This window comes from Gastrolobium bilobum, unplaced genomic scaffold (genome assembly GCF_033153095.1).
Source record: "Gastrolobium bilobum isolate Gb01-03AN ecotype WA unplaced genomic scaffold, APGP_CSIRO_Gbil_v1 utg850, whole genome shotgun sequence".
NCBI lineage: Eukaryota > Viridiplantae > Streptophyta > Magnoliopsida > Fabales > Fabaceae > Gastrolobium > Gastrolobium bilobum.
In genome coordinates this window covers 170,561-190,368 of record NW_026897748.1, presented here as the reverse complement: position 1 = coordinate 190,368, position 19,808 = coordinate 170,561, and the positions used below count along the sequence as shown (strand labels likewise).

The following is a 19,808-nucleotide window of genomic DNA, read 5'->3' as shown; positions in this document are numbered from 1 at the left end:
GGGGCCTTCAATCATATACGCTTTCGTTAGCTCAGCCACTAAGGCTCATCCACACCATAGTATGTATGTTTGGATGTTCACATCTATGATGCACGGACATTGACACGGGACATGACACGACGACACGACACGTTAATTCTAAAAAATGACATATTTTGACACGTTGGGACACGTTTTGATATTAAATAATATTTTTAATATATATAATATAATTTATATTTAATAGATATAATAGTCCATAATAAGTCATATATCCAATCAAATATTCAAATTTCATAACATAAATATAAACAAAAATAATTTTTCGTACCTTGTTAATTTTTCATGTCAAATTTCATAACAGAAAAAAATTGATTTATAAAAGATTTTTTTATTTTTAGTTAACAAAAAAAAACGTGTCCGAGCGTTGACCACGTGTCGAAAAAAGTTTGAAAGCGTGTCAGATTAACGTGTCGAAGCGTGTCAGAGAGTTGACCATATGTTCCAAAATGTTGACCGCGTGTCCGTGCCAGACACGTGTCTGACACGCACAATTTAAAAAACAAAGCGTGTCTGTGCTTTGTAGGTTCACATATGAAGATGAAGAAAGGAATGATATATATATATATATATATATATATGGGAAAAATGTTTACCCTTTTAAATGATACAACTTATATTCTTTCACTCTCACAAAGAGGTGGGACCTACATCTTTATTTTTTTTGTCAACTCTCTCTCCTCCTTTATCTATCTCTTCCTCTCTCTTAAAATGACACAACTTTACATATGACACATACTTTTATATATATATATGAGGAAGGATATTCTTACTACCAAAATTTTCTACTACCAACTTACTACCTATCTAATCACCATTGGATCAAAGAGAGAGAATGCTAAAAAGTTTTTTAAAAAAAAGAAAAAGTTGATCCAAAGGTGATTAGATAGGTAGTGAGTTGGTTGTAAAAAAATTTAGTAGTAATAATATCCTTCCTCTATATATATATATAGAGTTAAGATCCTTTGACACTAGTGTCAAATTTGAAATTTGACACCTCATCTGAGAGCCATTAGATCAAAAAAGATCAATGGTGTCACATGCTTACAAATCAGAGCCATTGTTTTTTTTTGATCTAATGATTCTCAGATGAGGTGTCAAATTTCAAATTTGACACTGGTGTCAAAAGATCCTACCTCATATATATATATATATATATATATATATATATATATATATATATATATAGAGTAAACACTCTTTTTGGTCCCTGACAATATCTACGAAATCCTTTTTAGTCTCTGACAATAAAAAAGGATCAAATTGGTCCCTAATAGTATGCAAAAAGGGCCACGTTAGTGACGAAGGAGTTGACATAAGGACTAATGTGGCCCTTTTTTTATAATTTTAGGGACCAATTTGGTCCTTTTTTATTGTCAGGGACTAAAAAGGATTTTGTAGATATTGCCAGGGACCAAAAAGGGTGTTTACTCATATATATATATATATATATATATATATATATATATATATATATAAGGAAGTGTTATATTTATAAACTTTTGTTTACAAACTAAACAATGTACTTGCAGAAGTACACTAATTACTCTATGTACTTCCTGGAGTACATAGTGTAATTTACAAAAATTTGTAAAAAAAATTTTAAACGGATCCTTCCATATATATATATATATATATATGGGTTTTGTATCTATAATTTAACATGACCACAACAACTTTCCTACACACACAACATTTTGTGGGACCCACAATTTTTGAAACCAAAAAAAAAAAAAAAAACTATGGCACGCAAAACGAATCTCTATAACATAACACAATCACTTTTCCTACAACATAACTCTTATTAAACCCTATATATATATATATATATATATATATATATATATATATATATATATATATATATATATGACTTTATTTGTGTTTATGTTGTTGCAAAATTTTTATCTTATATTATAAAGACAATTATTGTAGGGTCCGTTATTTGTAAAAAAAAAAAAATGAGACATAAATATTGTTGGGTCAGTTACAATTATGCAACATCATGAAATAAATAAAACTCATATATAAAACGAGAAAGAAATGAAGAGAGATCAAATAATGAGTTTATTTCTGTTCATTTATATGGTTAAATTTTATAAAATCCTTTAAAATTAAAACTTTGAAATGTTCATATAAATAAATAAAGGAAAAGTCGTAGAAGAATAATCCTTTATTTTCTTTCTCTCATTTTATAAAAGGCTCAAACAAAACATTCAAAAAGAGAATTCGTTCTCTTCATTTTTCTCCTTATTCCTTCATCTAAATACATGTCGGTCATATTTGGATGCCTAAAGTAAAGGGAAAAAAGAGAAAGAAAAAGAACAAAAGAACAAAAGGGAGAACTAATATGATGAACTGGGGTTTTTCTACGTCACAAAAATTCTGCGCTTTTACAATTCAGAGACTTTTGTTTTGTTGAGAATTCTTTAGTTGTTCGCAAAACAGGGGTAACCTCTTCAACAAGTTAAGGCTCTGCACTAACTCTAGAAGACTCTCTTTGTAAAGTTTTTTTTTTTTTTTCAATTGGTTAGTTATTAAAATACTTTTTGTTTGACACTTGAAAGAACTGAAAACCGGTGGTCTCTAAACCCACATGAATGTGTAGCAGGGCGAGAACCATGAAAAGGTAAAAGCTTTTTACAGTTTATTTTGTTATACTAATGAACGTAATTTTTTTGTAAATATCAACTACGCAATCCAAAGATTAGAATTTAAAATTACTTACAGTTAAATTTATTATGGTACTATAAATATAAAATTACTTACAGTTAGATTGGGGTGGTGTATCCAAGGTTCTTTACATGGTATCAGAGCCTCACCGTCTCCCGCTTTAAAAAAGTGGAATTAAAAAAAAAAAAAAAGCACAAAAAGGTAAACCAAAAATGGGCCTGTGCAATTTCCACGCTTCTAGTCTAAAGGGCTCTTGCGTGAGGGGGCGTGTTGAGATATATAGTCCCACATTGATTGGATGGACAACTAATATGGCCTTTATAAGGCCTTGAGCACTCCCACCCCTTGAGCTAGCTTTTGAAGTGGTGTATCCCAAGGTACTTTACATGGTATCAAAGCCTTGTGTCCCGGGTTCAAAACTCGCCGCCCTCCACTTTCTCTTGTGGCGTTTCTTTGCACAGGTAGGCTGGGCCTGTTGCATTGTCCATTCTCCAAGCCCAATGAGCTCTCGTGTGAGGGGACGTGTTGAGATATATAGTATCCCACATTGGTTGTATGTGCAACTAATGTGGAGTTTATAAGGCCTTGGGCACTCCCACCCTTTGAGCTAGCTTTTGGGGTGGTGTATCCCAAGGTACTTTACAGTATTAAAATATCTTATGGTATATTATATATTACGCTTCTATTTGTTAAAAAGAAAAAGATTCGATACACGTTATAATGATCGATATGAGAATTATGCGCACAGGTAACAAACCCAAAAGAAACTGGCTTGATTATAATCAAATTAGCCCGAATGTCATGCAATAAACCTACATTTTCCCACTAATAAACCTGCAAACGAAGTTGACTATTTCTACACCTGAAGTTAACTTCTTCCACCAATAAGTCTCCATATATACGATTAAGACAAACGGAGTATTAATTTGGTGCATAGTTTAACTAAACCCGTTTAAACTTTTTTTTCTGCAAGGCACAAATATTTTACAACTTGGACACCTTGTGTACAAGAATTATCATCCTGTGCAGCCCTTACGTATATTCAAATTTCACACATTCTTAAACAAAAGTGATTAAAAGAAACCCAAAGTGATAGTTATAACAAGAATAAAACTATTCTCTCTCGATCATAAATAGAAAAAAGAAACAAATTCGCATTTCGAAGTTCAAACCTGATAATTAAAAGTCAATCTTTGTCGTCCACGACATCCACACTAGCTGAGCAGGACAACAACCTATGGAAAATCCGAAACAAAGCAGAGCACGAGATTTCCTTAGCTTTCCTCCAAACCAAACACTTTGTCTTGTTCTTCTTCGCATGAGCTTCAGGTTCCTTCACCTTCATCTTCACCCTCCCAAAACATTTCTGGGCATTCTTTGGCACTTTTTCTTCTTCTCTGGAAAATGTGTAGCTTCTCAAATACAATTGCCTGCAGGAGATGCTGTCCACAACCCTGGGGTGTCCGTACGTTTGCGAACCCTTTCGTCCATTGGAACTCACTGACCTCACAAACTCAGCGTCTGATTCCGGCCACTTGTAGAGGTTGACGTACGTTGCCCTCACCGGAACACGTGGGTCACGTGCATCGTTGATGCAGTTGGATATGCAAACAGAGCTCATCTTTCCTCTTATGTTCTCACTTCTCAAGCGGTCCTCCGAGTTTGTCTTCACGGGTATAAATTTCTAGAATCTTTTTTTCATTTTTTATTTTTCTCCAAAAGAGAGAGAAAGAAAAAGAAAAGGCTTAGATTGCAAGAAAAGGGTGTGAGAAAGGAAAGGAGGACTAATTGAATGGAATTTGTCACGTTATCATGTGTGATGATTTATTTGCAATGACTATGTTTTTTTCTCCATTAGTGGTACTCACAATCACAGTGTGAGTGTTTGTGTTGTTGGGAGCTACAATTAGATGGCATTATCAGACACCTAAATAGAGTGCCAAAACAGAGGCCAAGTGCAAGAATCATGTTTTCTTTTTTATTGTTTTGCCCCTCTGCTGTTGATGATGTGACTCGAATCTCGATTGCTGTTATTTATTATTAAAATAAATAGCCTTTTCTACACGAAATAGGTTCTGAAATATAAAATTATGAAATGAAATGAAATTACTATACTATTATTTATATAAATAATTAGCACAATCCATATCCATTTACATTTTTTTTATCACCTCCACAATAGTGAAAATGAGAGAGGGAGAATGTGGGGGGGGGGGGGGGGGGTACAGAATAAAATACAACTAGCTAATATATAAGAAATGAAATTCAACGAAGGTTGAATCAGCATAAAATACTAAATGTGAAAATTAGGGGACATTACTGGCTGTTTGCGACAGGTTTATATATATATATATTGAATTTAATCCGATTTTCCATTTAAATATTGTTTTCAACAAGTTTTTATTAATAAGAGAAATCATATTTTAAAGTGTAATTAATATATTAAGATTAATATAAGAGAGATATGCTAACAACAAGAAATCAGAAAAGTCTTATCTCAATAAGGATAATTAATAAAGTCATCTCCTGGTCATTTGTGAATTTGTTGTTTAGCACTAATGTTTTAGTTTACTTTGCCATTCGGGGAATGCAGGATATTAAATAATCTGAAATATTATGCTTAGATATCGTAGAAAGTGAAATCGAATGAATAGATCATAACAATACAATTATTATTTTTATCATAAATTTCTATGATAACAGAAGATTGGATCTATTTGGATTTTGGAGAGGGTATATCATCCATTCAATTTACAAGATTACCTCACATATAATAGTAACTAATCTGTTACGGAACGCAACCTGAATGTGAACATTAGAAGAGACAACGTAACAACACATTGATTATTGTCATATGTAAATAACTAAATGAGAAATATTTTCCTCAAGTTACATAAAAAATTTTATCTCATGTCACAGACACATCGCATTCCGAGCCAACATTTCTTTTTTTTTTTCTTTTCTTTTAACCGTAAGACCCACCTAATTATGTCTCTACATGAGATAATACTATCTCATGTAGCATAAGAAAAACATTGCCCATAACTAAATACATAGTATTAGCACAACTTAGAAATTGGAAAGAGAACAAAGTCAAATCCCCAGAGTTACGTGGAGGAATATCCAATATCCTTTCATTGTCACTCGGCATCTTAGCACGTCACCGATATGTAGGGATTTATGGCACAAGAGTCAGGGAAAATGTTTATTCATTTAAATGACATGATTTATATTTTTTCACTCTTGTAAAGAGGCAAGATTCATATTTTTATTTTTTTTTTGTCAACTCTCTCTTCTTCCTTATTTATCACTTTCTTATTCTTAAAATAACATGACTTTACATCTTTTAAAATGATACATATTTTTTTCTAACCGCATAACACGACCAGAAACGGCATGAAGGTAGCAGTCGTACAAACCCTGTTGCGTACAACTTTTATGTCAAACGACGAATGCATAACAAACAACTTTTGTACGTAACCGATAAAGGATTTATTTTAGAAGACAAAATATAAAATTATAATCATTAATTAAAAATTGTTTGACTAAATTTTAATAAGAGTATAGTAACTTTTGGATCCTCAGCAAAAATTATAGAGTCTATTTTAATTTTAGAGAAAAAAGCGATTGGTGATTTCTCTTAAATTCAAAGAAAATTCATGTTAGACCCTTAAAAGAACTAAATGAGTCTATTTTAAATTTTAAAGGGACACAAATCATCCTTTTTTTCCTTAATAAATTAAATTGAGCTCCTAATATTTGTTGGGGACCTAAAAAGTATTTTACTCTTTTAATAATTTTATTAATTTATTATAAATGAAGGTTATATTTACAAATTTTTTGTTTATGATTTCTTACAAATTACATTATGTCTTATCAGTAAGACACTCTTGAGTTAAGTTTTACCGATAAGATATAGTGTAGTTTGTAAATTTGTAAAAAAAAGTTTGTCAATATAACTCTTCTCTTTTTTAATTATATATTATATAGGAAAAATAAATCTTATGTTGAAGAAAAACCCTAATCTCATGTCATAGATACATCAAGTGTGAGACCCACCTATTTAAAAAAAATAAAAAAGTGGCATATCTTTTTATGATGTGTGTAGAAAAGATTTATTTTCTCATGCAACATGGAAAAAACAAACCCTTAGTATATAAGTGTTTTTTTTATCATAAATTTATAATTAATTTTTCAATAACAATTATACCTCCGTATTTTATCCCCTAAAATATATTTCTTATTTCAGACCCTCACGCGGTCACGCACTCATGCCCAATAGATTATAGGTAGCATTTGGTGCACAAATAGATTGGAAAGGAACATAATGTTATCTTATGTTTTCTTTTATTCCACCTCAAATTAAAATATATTTGAGATAGTTTTTTTTTTTTTTTTTTTTGGGTTACAGATAGGTTATTTTCTTACCATCTCTTACAATTACTTTGATATGATTAGATTAAAATCAAATCAATGACTTGCATTTGATGTCATTTTATAATTATTGTTTTAATTTTGATCCAACAATAACAAAATTAATTATAAGAGAGGATAAATATTATAAAACTAAGAGAAAAAGTACGAAATGAAGGGAGGAAATATAAATAAGATAAAAGCATGAACTCTTAAAAAATATCTAGGAGAACATCACCCACCCTTATTTTTTATTTTTCATAGAACATATATCTGTGTATAAGATTCCAAGAATAAATAGATGATATTACATATCGATACACCATTATGTATTATGATTACATTTCGTATCAAAAGTTATTGGCAAATAAAAAGTCATAACATAAACCTTTTAAAATTTCAATAGTCAGTTATCCAAAAAGAAATAAAAATTCAATAGTCATCCATATATAAAATTCATGTTGTACAACAATAAGTATAATTTCCTCTACTTTTTAATCTTATGTACTATTCTGATTTTGTTTAATTCTATTAAATGTAAAATAAAACCCATATGTTATGCTCCGTTCTATTTTAATGCATCCATCAAATCCTACTTAAGAATTCAATATTGCATCGTCCAATTGGTGAGTCTGGTTTTCCATCCTTAATTGCTTTTCCTCGTTATTGGGTTTTGGTCTTTTATTATGAGATCTTTGTAATCCTCTTATTTTTAAGTAATGACAACTTATCGTCTTCGTCAGAGGAAAAAAAGAAGAAAAAAAATGTTTGCGCGTTGCTCCACATGACATAAGACACCACGATTTGTAAGGCCAGCCTTGTAACGTCTTATCTGTGGAGAAAGTTAGAAAAAATGCAATTGAAAATAAAACTCGTGATCCATAGGTGATGGAGGCTGATGAACCAACAAAACAATGACAGTTTCAAACAACTAAAATCAATGGTTATAAAATAATATGATGATGTTAAAAGATCTTAAAATGATTTCGTAGATCTTTTTGCTCGTCACTCTCAACAAAATGTAACCACAATGAATGCGTGCAATACGAGCAATAATTTTGTAACGTAAATAAATGGGGCGGGAAGATTTTACAATTATTGAACTAAGATTTAAAAAAAAAAATTATTTTTGGATTAAAAAGTTCTGTAAAACTTAAAAGATTATTTAGAAAGAGGGGAGAGTGTTTGTCATTTTAAACGACATAAAGTTATGTCATTTTAAGAGAGAGATAGACACAGAATAAATTTTTTTACTTAAAATTTTAAATTAAAAAAAACCACCCACTTTCTATCTCCCATGATTTTCGTTTTCTGTCTCTATCTCTTTCCTAAAATGACATAACTTATGTCATTTAAAATGACAAACACCAAGCCCTAGAAATATAATGATTTTAAATAATTTTTTAAAAGGTTTTATTATAATTAAATTTTATGAAAATTAATTTAAAAAGATTTATTACTAGAATTTATAATATTTGAAAAGATAATATAAATGGGTTTAATTTTTCTACAGTTACCGCAAAAAATTTGTCTGCCGCCCTCACAAAAAAAAGGAGTACATCCCCTGCAATACAGTTTGGGTCAAAAAATTTGCTTATGTACTTCGGGGAATACAAAGTGTGTGTCAAATAAAAACTTCTACAGCAATTGTAGAAATATTTTTCCCAATATAAATTTATAAAATTTTAAAAAACCATATAGAATTTCAGCAAATATTCAAATTTATAAAAGTCAATAGAAAAGATAATAAAGAAATTTAATGATATTAATAAAAAATAAAATCTAATACGATTTTCTAAATCTGATAGTATAAAATTTGTTACTCCATGTCCTCTAAGTAGCATTTCTCCATATACCAAAAGTTATTCTAATCCTCCACACATTAGCATCTTCTAGTTCCTCCTCTTGGATTTGAACAATAGGTTCAAAGTTATCTTCTTCATTAACAAGTGATACAGAAAATTAAGATTCGTCTATTGGTTCAATTGGAACTGCATCAAAACAGCATCTTTGTGAAGAAATTTGTGTAGTGTTGCAGCTAACACAAGATTTGCTTGTGTTTTAAATGAAAACAGAGGAACCGATTTAAAATTTGTGAACTATAATTGAAAAATGTCAATATCCTCTCAATCATGTCTCTCAGGGACGCATGACGAAGACTGTATTTCGAGGATCGTTACCATAACCTATAAAATCATATAGATGATATCGCATGCCTTGAAATGAAGCTAAAAATTGACATTGATTAGGAAATTTGCAATCCACTATGAAATATTTACCTAATTATATATGCTTTATATATAAAAAAGTTTTATATTTGTAATGTTACGTGACACAATTTTACTTTCCTACACATACAACAACGAAGAGTGTAAAGAACCTTATTGGAACTGCATCAAAACAGCATCTTTGTGAAGAAATTTGTGTAGTGTTGCAGCTAACACAAGATTTGCTTGTGTTTTAAATGAAAACAGAGGAACCGATTTAAAATTTGTGAACTATAATTGAAAAATGTCAATATCCTCTCAATCATGTCTCTCAGGGACGCATGACGAAGACTGTATTTCGAGGATCGTTACCATAACCTATAAAATCATATAGATGATATCGCATGCCTTGAAATGAAGCTAAAAATTGACATTGATTAGGAAATTTACAATCCACTATGAAATATTTACCTAATTATATATGCTTTATATATAAAAAAGTTTTATATTTGTAATGTTACGTGACACAATTTTACTTTCCTACACATACAACAACGAAGAGTGTAAAGAACCTTGGGATACACCACCCCAAAAGCTAGCTCAAGGGGTGGGAGTGCCCAAGACCTTATAAACTCCACATTAGTTGCACATACAACCAATGTGGGACTATATATCTCAACACGTCCCCTCACACGAGAGCCCATTGGGCTTGAAGAGTGGACAATGCAACAGGCTCAGCCTACCTGTGCTAAAAAATGCCACAAGAGAAAGTGGGGGGCGGCGAGGCTCTGATACCATGTAAAGAACCTTGGGATACACCACCCTAAAAGCTAGCTCAAGGGGTGGGAGTGACCAAGATCTTATAAACTCCACATTAGTTGCACATACAACCAATGTGGGACTATATATCTCAACAAAGAGAGAGAAAGTTGAACGATGAAAGAAAAAAAAAACATATGAGCCTCACCTCTTTGATGTATGTGTAGAAAAGTGAAATTAGATCATATAACATAACAAATATAAAACTCTATATAAAATTAGTATGAAAAGTTAAAAGAAGAAGAAGGAGAAGCATATTTATTATTTAAAAAATAAATACCTACCATAGGATATTTTAAGTTCATTCCTCCTTGTTAAAGCATTACTTAAAAGCTTGGAATCATGAGTTGAACCTCTCATCTGCTAATAACATACATGAATTCCAAATGAAAGTTACCAAATGAATTCCATACATTCGGTAAATAAACACATTTCCATTTGAAGGAGAGAAAAAAAAACATACAATAATAAAATAACAGCAAGTTACCACGTGATAGATTATAAGGCTTAGAAAATAGCTTAGTCATCAATCGACAACATATTTCATTTTAGGGTTTCTTTTTTCTGCAGTTATTGTAGATAAGCTTAATACGACGTCGTTTTGGGGCAAAAATCATGTTATTTTTGTAATTTTAGTTTATTTCAGGATTATAATAGTCTTTATATTCATAATTTTTTAAGATTTCAATACCGACGTCGTTTTGAGAATAAATGCAGATAACTTATCTGCATTCACTGGAGAAACATTTTTTCCTTCATTTTAACTTGAATCTATTATATAAAACCAGTTCATTGATTTCAAGACAGCCGAAACAAGTTGATTGAGAAAAGAAAAATAACTAAAAGCAAGTGGTTGAAAATATTGTCGACGGAAGATAAGGAAATCCGCCATCATTATCTCTATATCTCCTTTATATGATCATTATTCTTTCAAGGTCATTAACGTCGGATCTTTTTTGTCAATCTTTGATCATCTACGTACAATAGTGTTTATAATCTATATATTTTCACCAGTTATAGGAGTGGCTTCACGGGCCAAAGGAAAAGACAAGCTCAAATTTCCTTCTTCTGATTTTCTTTTATTTCTCTCAACAAAGTTCAAATTCTATATGGGTGTCTGTAAGTGGAGCAAACAAACGCAAATGAGCTCCATATCAAGTGGGATTTATTGCTTCGTGAGCATTATTACTACGTTGGAGTCTTTAGCCTGTTGCCGAAGTTTTAAGGGATATTATCTTACCAAATAGAACAGCCTGGGTTACTCTCATGCTATTTTAAGAATATGTAGAAGTTCTATTTCAATGCTTTATTCACTTAACAAGCAATTAAGTGCCACTCTCATGGTACTTCATATAAAGATAGTTGACTTTTGTTGGCGGCTAATCATCAATGGATGCAAGTGTTTCTTTGGAAATGAAGGTGTCACGTTACAATGTAAAGTAACATATTTCGGCTCTTCGACCAAAGTGGAATTTTTACCACTTTAATTTTTCAATCTGGTATTTGATTATCGATACTTATCAATAAAGGTCGTTTAGTGTCGCGAGGAGCCCAGCGACACTGAGTGCCGCGACTTCAACATAACTTTTTTTTTAAGGTGAGTGTCGTGACCTCCCCTTAGAGCACTCACATGATTGTGCCAAGTGACACAATTTCATCACCATTGAAATCTCGTTACTGTAAAACTTCGAAAGACCATAACTTCTAAATTAGGTATCCAAATTAGATGATTTTTTTTATTTCACATAGCTTTTCGAGATCTACGTAATGACACCTCATTTGACATATTTTATCTCTTACAAACATAATACGAATTTGTAACAATGATACCACAATCACACAAAGAATATACATTGAGTTTGAGAATATGATAACATTGGTTAATGTGGAAAATAAAGGAACATAGAAATCTCGTAAAATCTTAAGGGTTAGGGACTTAGGGTGAGATTATAAGAAGGGCATAATATTATACCCACACTAAAAAATCGCACAAAATTCACACTAATAAAATATTAATTGAAATCATATTAAGTTTTTGAATACAAACAGTTTTGTTATTATTTATTTAAAATTTTGATTGAATACCATTGGATTTGGACATTATATAAAGAATCTTAATTGTCCTAATTGAATACCATATGATTTTTTTTATTTCTTGAAAATCCTATTTAAATATCAATGAATTTTTTTAATAAAATATAATTCTTTAAAATCTTAATTGAATACAGCCTTATGTTACATTATCAATTATAATTACTAATTCTTTTTATATATAATTAATTTAAATTTATAGATATATGAGCTATTAGATAAAAAGTAATGAATAATGCTGATTGAGTTTATTTTTGAAAAAATGATTGATTTTTTTTTTATTCTTAATGCTAATTATTATGAGAAATAATTCCAAAGTAAATTGCTTCCCCGCTTTTGGGCATTGCCCATTCACCAAAAAAAAAAAAAAAAATTGCTTCCCCGCTGGTAGAATTGAACTTCAAGGTGTCTTAAATTGTGTGTGCGGATTTTATTTTATTTTATTTATTGACGTTGTCGAAATTCTTAAAAGTGGGCTGTTGTGGTTTAGGCCCGAAGCGATATTTTTCTCAATAATATTTTTGGCGAACACCCTTCTGAAATTACTATCTTAGGCGTAGTGTGTCAATGTTCCTCAGGTCGTTTTCTTCGTGAGTAAATGTCTATCCACCAAAGCCCCTGGCTGAAAAGAAGCATCGCCGCCAATTGATGAAAGACCAACCTACCTAATTAATAAGCATAAAAGGACTTAGATGCCCTTCAAAAGTTAACGCTCTCTCCCATTTTACATCATTAGTCAAAAGTTATCCAATATGTGTTGCGTTAACTCCATCATATTATTACTCAGGATATAAAATACATTACCTGTAAATTATATTAATAAAGGCCTTTATGATAGACGCATTGACTTTTAATCCAATCATTCCAGTACAATTCCATCGACAGGGATTTCCTCTCTATGTTTAATTATTCTTGTTTAATTTTTTTTGGTAGTTTTTATTTGGTCTTTTACCCCTTTTTGTCCTTGTCTTTTTGGTCGGGTGTGTGGTTTTCGTTTACGGGTCATTGAGCATTATTATTTCCGCAAACACAAATTAGAGAGCATCGATGCCCCGTGCATATTAGACGTTGATAGTGCATTAAACAAATCTACGGTAGCATACTATCACTGAGAAACTGGTGAAATGGTAAATTTTTTAATTTTGTTCCCGAAAACAAAAAAAAAGTGCTGAAGTAATTATCTTATTTAATATTTTAACCCCTTAATTCTTTTTGTTTTTTGTTTTTTATCCTTTAGCATCGATCCAAGACAGAATCCTAAAAGAAAGAAAGAAAGGATTTGTTTGATTTCTGTTTTTGAAAACAAAAGTTGTTTTCAAAAGTTTGGATACCTATTTTTTCTGATTATTTAAAAAAAAATTCTATGATATGTATTTAGAATAAAAAATTGAGAACACGTGCAGTTGTTTTTTTTTTTCAAATTATTTTTATAATTCTTTGTTCCCACTTCAAATCACCGTAATTGCCGTTACCATCGATAGTGTTGTTACCAGATGTGTTAACGTGTTGAGCCGGATCGAATTTTAATCTTTAAAAAAAATAAAATCTGTGATTAAATGTGTCGTAGCCTAACTTGTTACTTATTATGAATATAATTATCGGCATATGATCTTGATTTATTTATAAAACAAATAAAAAAAGTAGGATATTCTTACACCAGTGTAAGAGTTAAAAGTCTTACACTCAATCTTGACTATTGATCCACTTGTATCTCATAGTTCACATTACTAAAAAATTAGAGCCCTTAGATATAAGTGAGATCAACGGACAAGATTGAAAGTGTAACTTACACTAGTGTAAAATGATCGTGACCCAAAAATAAAAGCCTAATTTAGCCTGTTAAATAATATAAGACAACAAAAATTTATCTAAACAGAATATACGATCAACAACACTAATAATTTCATAAGGATTGATAAATTCAATGTATATCTAAATCATTTAAAAAGTCTGTTTAACCAATAAAATAACGTGAGATGGGTTGAGGAGAGATAGAAAGCTATTATGAGTAGTATAAAACATAAAATAAAAATAAAAAATTAATGTATTAGGTCAGCATGAGAGGCTCTAAGATCAGCACCACTAGGGTTAGCCTAGTGGTGTGGGGTGTGTGTGTTAGGAGTGTGTGTAGTGTAGGGTGTTGTGTTCAATTCCTTGTAACCTCAAAAAAAAAAAGAGGCTCTAAGATCATACTTTTGAATTGGAGCCTGGGACTTGTTATCAAACGAGCTTTTCTACAAGTCCAGGCCTGATTTCAACAATTAATTTTAAACATGTAAAATTAAGCCTTCACGAGCAAGGCCAAAGGCCATGGTTCGTTTAACACCCGTAGTTGTTACATCCGCTTTCATGTTCAAACTCAAGTTTTAAAAACTTATTTTCAAAATAAGAAATCACCAAATAGTTTTTTTTATATTTTTTAAAACAATTATAGGAAATAATCTTTTTTTTTTGTAACGGGGAGGGCATAACCCCAAAAGGAAGTAATTTTATGATGTAATTAAAAGAACATTCTCAACCCTCAGGGGTAGCTCAGTTGGCAACTGAGCTTCCAATAATTTGATTGGGTCAGGGATTTTTGAAAAATCTTTGGGGGTCAGAGGACGTGCCTCTGTCCTTAAAGGGGAGATTAGTCTCATCCTTCCTCCGGTAGCAAAGCTTAATGCACCCGTTGTTCCAATGAGGGATAGCCTCCGGGCCGTACTCCGACGACAAGGTGACCGGAGGAGGTTGAATAGAGATATCCTACGGGTTATAAAAAAAAGAGAGAACATTCTCCACCAATAATAATAATAATAATAGAATTAATCAGGTCAAAAAAAGTTGTCTTTGCGTCCATTATCCAAAATGATATTAAAATTATTGAGAGTGGATAATCTCATTAGAGAAATCATGTTGACAATATTTACAATTCAATGAAATGCACACAAGAAATTGAAACGTGTAATAACACATAGTTAAAATGTATCGTACGAAAATATATGAATGCAACAAGGGAAAATTCAAACCATGTATTAGACACTGTGTTCTTAAGATAATTTTGTCATCTCTATGATGCCCAAGATTCGTGCATAATTATCTCACAGTATAGAACGTATTACCTATGTTCTTGTGGTAGTATTTTCACATTAAACAGCTCTATCATGATTCAAAAAGTACATATTTGTCGACAAAACAATACTTCCGTTCAACACGAATAGACACGTTCATTTGACGACAAAAAGATGCACGTTTTCAAATCAAACTTCTTATTCATAAAATTAATTAATTCTAACAGCCTATACCAAAAAAAAAAACCTCAATATTCAATAACATTCTTAAGTTTATAATACCAATTTATTCGATGCCTTGATCCCCACACACACATATATATTATCAGCTTCCCCATTGTGGAAGACATGCAAACTTTTGCCTAGGGACTAAAATGAAATATTTACCATAGAGCTAAAACTTCAAAGGAAAATAGTAGTCTCATGTTGTAGGAGATTATTATCTTATATCATAGATATTTCGATAATTATATTGTCATTTTTTGTTTTTCTTTTTCTTTTTTTCTTTTTTTTGGATTGCTTCTTTTTTCTTTTTCTTTTTAGTGGTTCCATTTTATGTCCTAGCATAAAATATGTTATCTTCTACAATATGAGAGTAGACAAGCCCAATTATAAGTGAGTTTGGTGTTTGTCATTTTAAATGACATAAATTATGTCATTTAAGGAGAGAGATAGACACAAAAAATAAAAATTATGGGAGAGAAAAAGTGAATGATTTTTTAATTTAAATTTTAAATAAAAAAAAATATTTTGTGTCTATCTCTCTCTTAAAATTTTATAATTTTATGTCATTTAAAATGACAAACACTCTTCCCATTATAAATTATATAAAACTAGTAGGAGAAATTATTAACCTTCTAGTATAAACAAAAAAGCATGGTTCATGAGAGTGACAGTGGCATTTTTTTTTATCTCTGCGGGAAGGGTTGGATTTCTGCTAGGAGAATTTGAATTCGCATAAAAGTGATAAAACTAAGGGGTTTGTGAGTATCTTGCAACATGACACCTTTTTTTTTTTTGTCCAGCTGACTCTTGAATAACAGTGTTGGACTATTTTTTCGAAGGGAAAAAGAAGTATAATGTTGTAGGAAAATGTTTAGGTAATGTTATAGAGATAGAGATGGTGGGACCCACCCTTGTTTTCAAAAACCAACAAAATAAACAAGTGTGGGTTCCACCATCTCTATCTCTATAACATTACTTAAACATTTTCCTACAACATTATACTTCTATTTCCCTTTTTCGAAACAAAAAAAAAGAGTGAACCCTTCACTTGTTGTATCTCGCAATATAATCAATGCGCGTTTCCGCAACATTATTGTTGTATTTTCCTAAAACTAATATTTTTTTTTTTGTTCTCTCCGAAGGGTGTTCCCTACAACTAGTATACATACTACATGACAACTTTTAATATCAAGTCCCGTGCTCGCAAAAGAAACCTTACGACCGCGATCGTCAGCAATTTTGGATTGCATGCTGTATAATTTCAAAGGGTCAACATATCCTTAAATGAGGTAAGAATAATAAATTTTATTTCAATCTTAATAGTTAATTTTTATATATTTGATAATTATAATTTATTAAAAATTAATTAATAATAATAATTCAATTAACTATAATTATTTGATTGACAAAAATTAAAAAATTAAGATTAAATGTAAAATATATTATTCTTATATTAATTTAAGTTGATCTTATCCCAATTTCAAATCATATGGCTCTTAATTTTAAATTTTGTTTATTTTTGTCTTTTTAGTTATAAAACAAAACAATTTCAAAGGTTAAAATCATCAACAATGTTGCGAAAACGGTTGAGGATCCTTTTCCGAAACGTACCCTTAAACAGTTTGTCCCCAAAAGTACGATTATTTCTTATTCGCGATCCCTCTGACTACATGGACTTTCAACGCTGAATTTAAAGTGAAAGCACTCCCATTACTTTTCCCTTCGTTGCCCTTCAACTAGTGACAACTTCTACTTCTGATATTTCTATCACCAATTCGATGACTAAATGTGATTTAAAGTTTAAAGTCATATTCACCTTTTGTTTTTTTGAGATACAATATAAGATCACTGCATAGTTAATTGTATGATATGGTATAATTTTTTTTTGGAAAATAGATTTTCTTAAGTGTAATTTATATAATCAGTTTATGTTAAGAGGATCTGAGGATGTTTATAGATAAATTAACAATTATTTTTTTATCGCTTTTTATTCTAATATTTGTTCTCTATATCTCTCATCACCATTGATTTATTCTCACAATGTGAAATTACATATCACATTATTCATTTCCAAATTTGTGTGATCAAATAACCTAAAGTTGGATCATCGTCTATTTAATTTCTTAACACAAGATAAATTGTATGAGAATATTTATTTATTTATTTCATTTCATTACTGTTTCCCAATATGATGAAAGTATATGCCTGGAATTTTGGAATCCAGCACCACCCAAGTGCCCAACTACTACGACCACGACATTAGGTCTAATCAGATAAAGAGTCGTGTCTGCTTCGGTTTGGGGTCGTTTCATTGAGACCACTAAAAAAGGAATATTAAAAGCCGAAGCAAGGAAAGAATGCGTACGACTTATCCACTAAGTAGAAATTAGAGTTAACTGTTTTTTATGTTCTCAATAAAGTTAATTTAATCTCTTAAAAAAATGAGATTTGATTTTACGAGAATTCAATTCTCATGTTGTAGAAAAATTTGAATTCTCATGTTAAGAATTATAAAACTCTAAAAAAATTTATATGTAATTTTTTAAAATTTAAAATATATTTATATTAGTTTTTTTTGATGAATTAACGTGAGTCTTATTTAATTTAAATCATGATTTTGATTAACTGTGTTTATTTTAAATTTAAAAAAGAATCATAATTTATTTTTAAAAGATTAAAATGACCCCCATAATATTTATTAAGTATCAAAAAATACTTTACTCTAAAAATTAATTATTCAGGAAACCTACACAGAAGATTCGAAGACTGTTATGGCACGTTGGCAGCTACCACTAGAACATGTTTATATTATCCTTATATATTAATATTACTACTCCGCACTCTTTTTTAAGTCTTTACCTACCAAAAAATAAATATTACCATTCCACCCTCTTTTTTAAATCTTTAGAAGAATCAGTTTAGAGGAGAAATATAAAAAATACAAACTTTACGCATAACCTAAATTAATAAAGAGATTAGTGTTTATCTTTTTTTTTTTTGCAAACAGTGTTTATCATTGTGAAAAATATAAAATTGTATTATTTTAGCCAAAATTATTGTATTTTACGGTGAGAGAAACAGAAATAATTATGAGAGAAGATGAAAGTTTTTTTAATTTAAATAATAAATAAAAACAATAATTTTAACTAAAATGACTATATTTTAAAAGGGTAAATATTTTTTCCGTTAATAAAATAAATTATTTGTTGCATATTTATATTAATTTATTTTAAACATAAACAAATTTTTTACCACATTCAAAAACACTTTGAAAAATAAAATAATTATTTATCTTAAAATAAAGTGAAGCAAAATTACGTGCATCATTTCATTTGAAATCCAAATATTTTAAAGTTATTTTAATTTTTTTATATAATTTATGTATAAATCAAATGTCATGTTGGAGGATGTAAATAATTTTTTTCCACACATACAATTGAGAAAATAAAGGAGAGAGAAAAGTCATGGAATGAGGCTCATTCTAAATTGTATATATAGGAAAAACAAATTATATTTTATAACATAACATTTGATTTACCCCTTTTTTCTGTCGTCATTGTAGATAAGTTATATACATTGAGTCCAAAATAATATTATTTTGAGGAAAAAAGATATTTTCGTAATTATAATTTATTTAGGGTTATAAGAGTCTTTCTCATTATAATTTTTTGATTTTTAAACTCAAAATAATATTATTTTGGAAATGAATATAAATAATTTATCTACATTATTATAGATACATCAAAGTGTAATTTATATGCTTAAAAACTTAAAATTTCTTTATATATAATTAATAATTTTTTATTTAAGTGAGAAGAAATTTATTTCCTTCCATATATGTATGAACTTGAACCTGAAAACTAACTAATGTCATTCATTTTGCTTTCTAGAGAAGCAGCCATTTTTCTTGACCCGCGTGTGTGAGCGGTGAGTGTGATTATTTTTTATCGTATTTTATTTTTTTTATTTTTTATTTAAAAAGAGTAACGAGCTGATTCGTTTGACTCGCGAGCTGATTCGTTTGAGTCCAGATTGACTTGGGTCGGGCTGACTCGAGTTGTCAGTTCATTCTTGTCAATCTGGCCCGAATTTTTTTTGCGAATTACGAACTAACCCGTTATGCCACCCTTAATCTTAAGTTTCGAGCTACAATTTTAAAAATAAAAAAAATGATTATGAGAGTCTAAAAATAAAGAAAATAATATTATAAAAACTGTCCTATTATTGATCTTCTGGTGCTGAAATCTAAATAAAGCTACTTGTATTAAAAAAAAGAAGCCATGACACATAA

The 19,808-nt window shown here is 30.1% G+C and overlaps 1 protein-coding gene across 1 annotated transcript; it reads right to left on the bottom strand.

Annotated features, from left to right (window-relative positions):
• Positions 1–3,898: 3,898 nt before the first annotated feature.
• Positions 3,899–4,392, bottom strand: LOC133309841 (uncharacterized). Its single transcript, XM_061510688.1, has one exon. The coding sequence runs from the start codon at positions 4,331–4,333 to the stop codon at positions 3,899–3,901; it is 435 nt and encodes a 144-aa protein (XP_061366672.1). The 5' UTR covers positions 4,334–4,392.
• Positions 4,393–19,808: the final 15,416 nt, after the last annotated feature.

Coding starts and splice junctions, on each gene's coding strand:
- LOC133309841 (XM_061510688.1), bottom strand. CDS start 4,333: ATGAGCTCTGTTTGCATATCCAACTGCATCAACGATGCACGTGACCCA.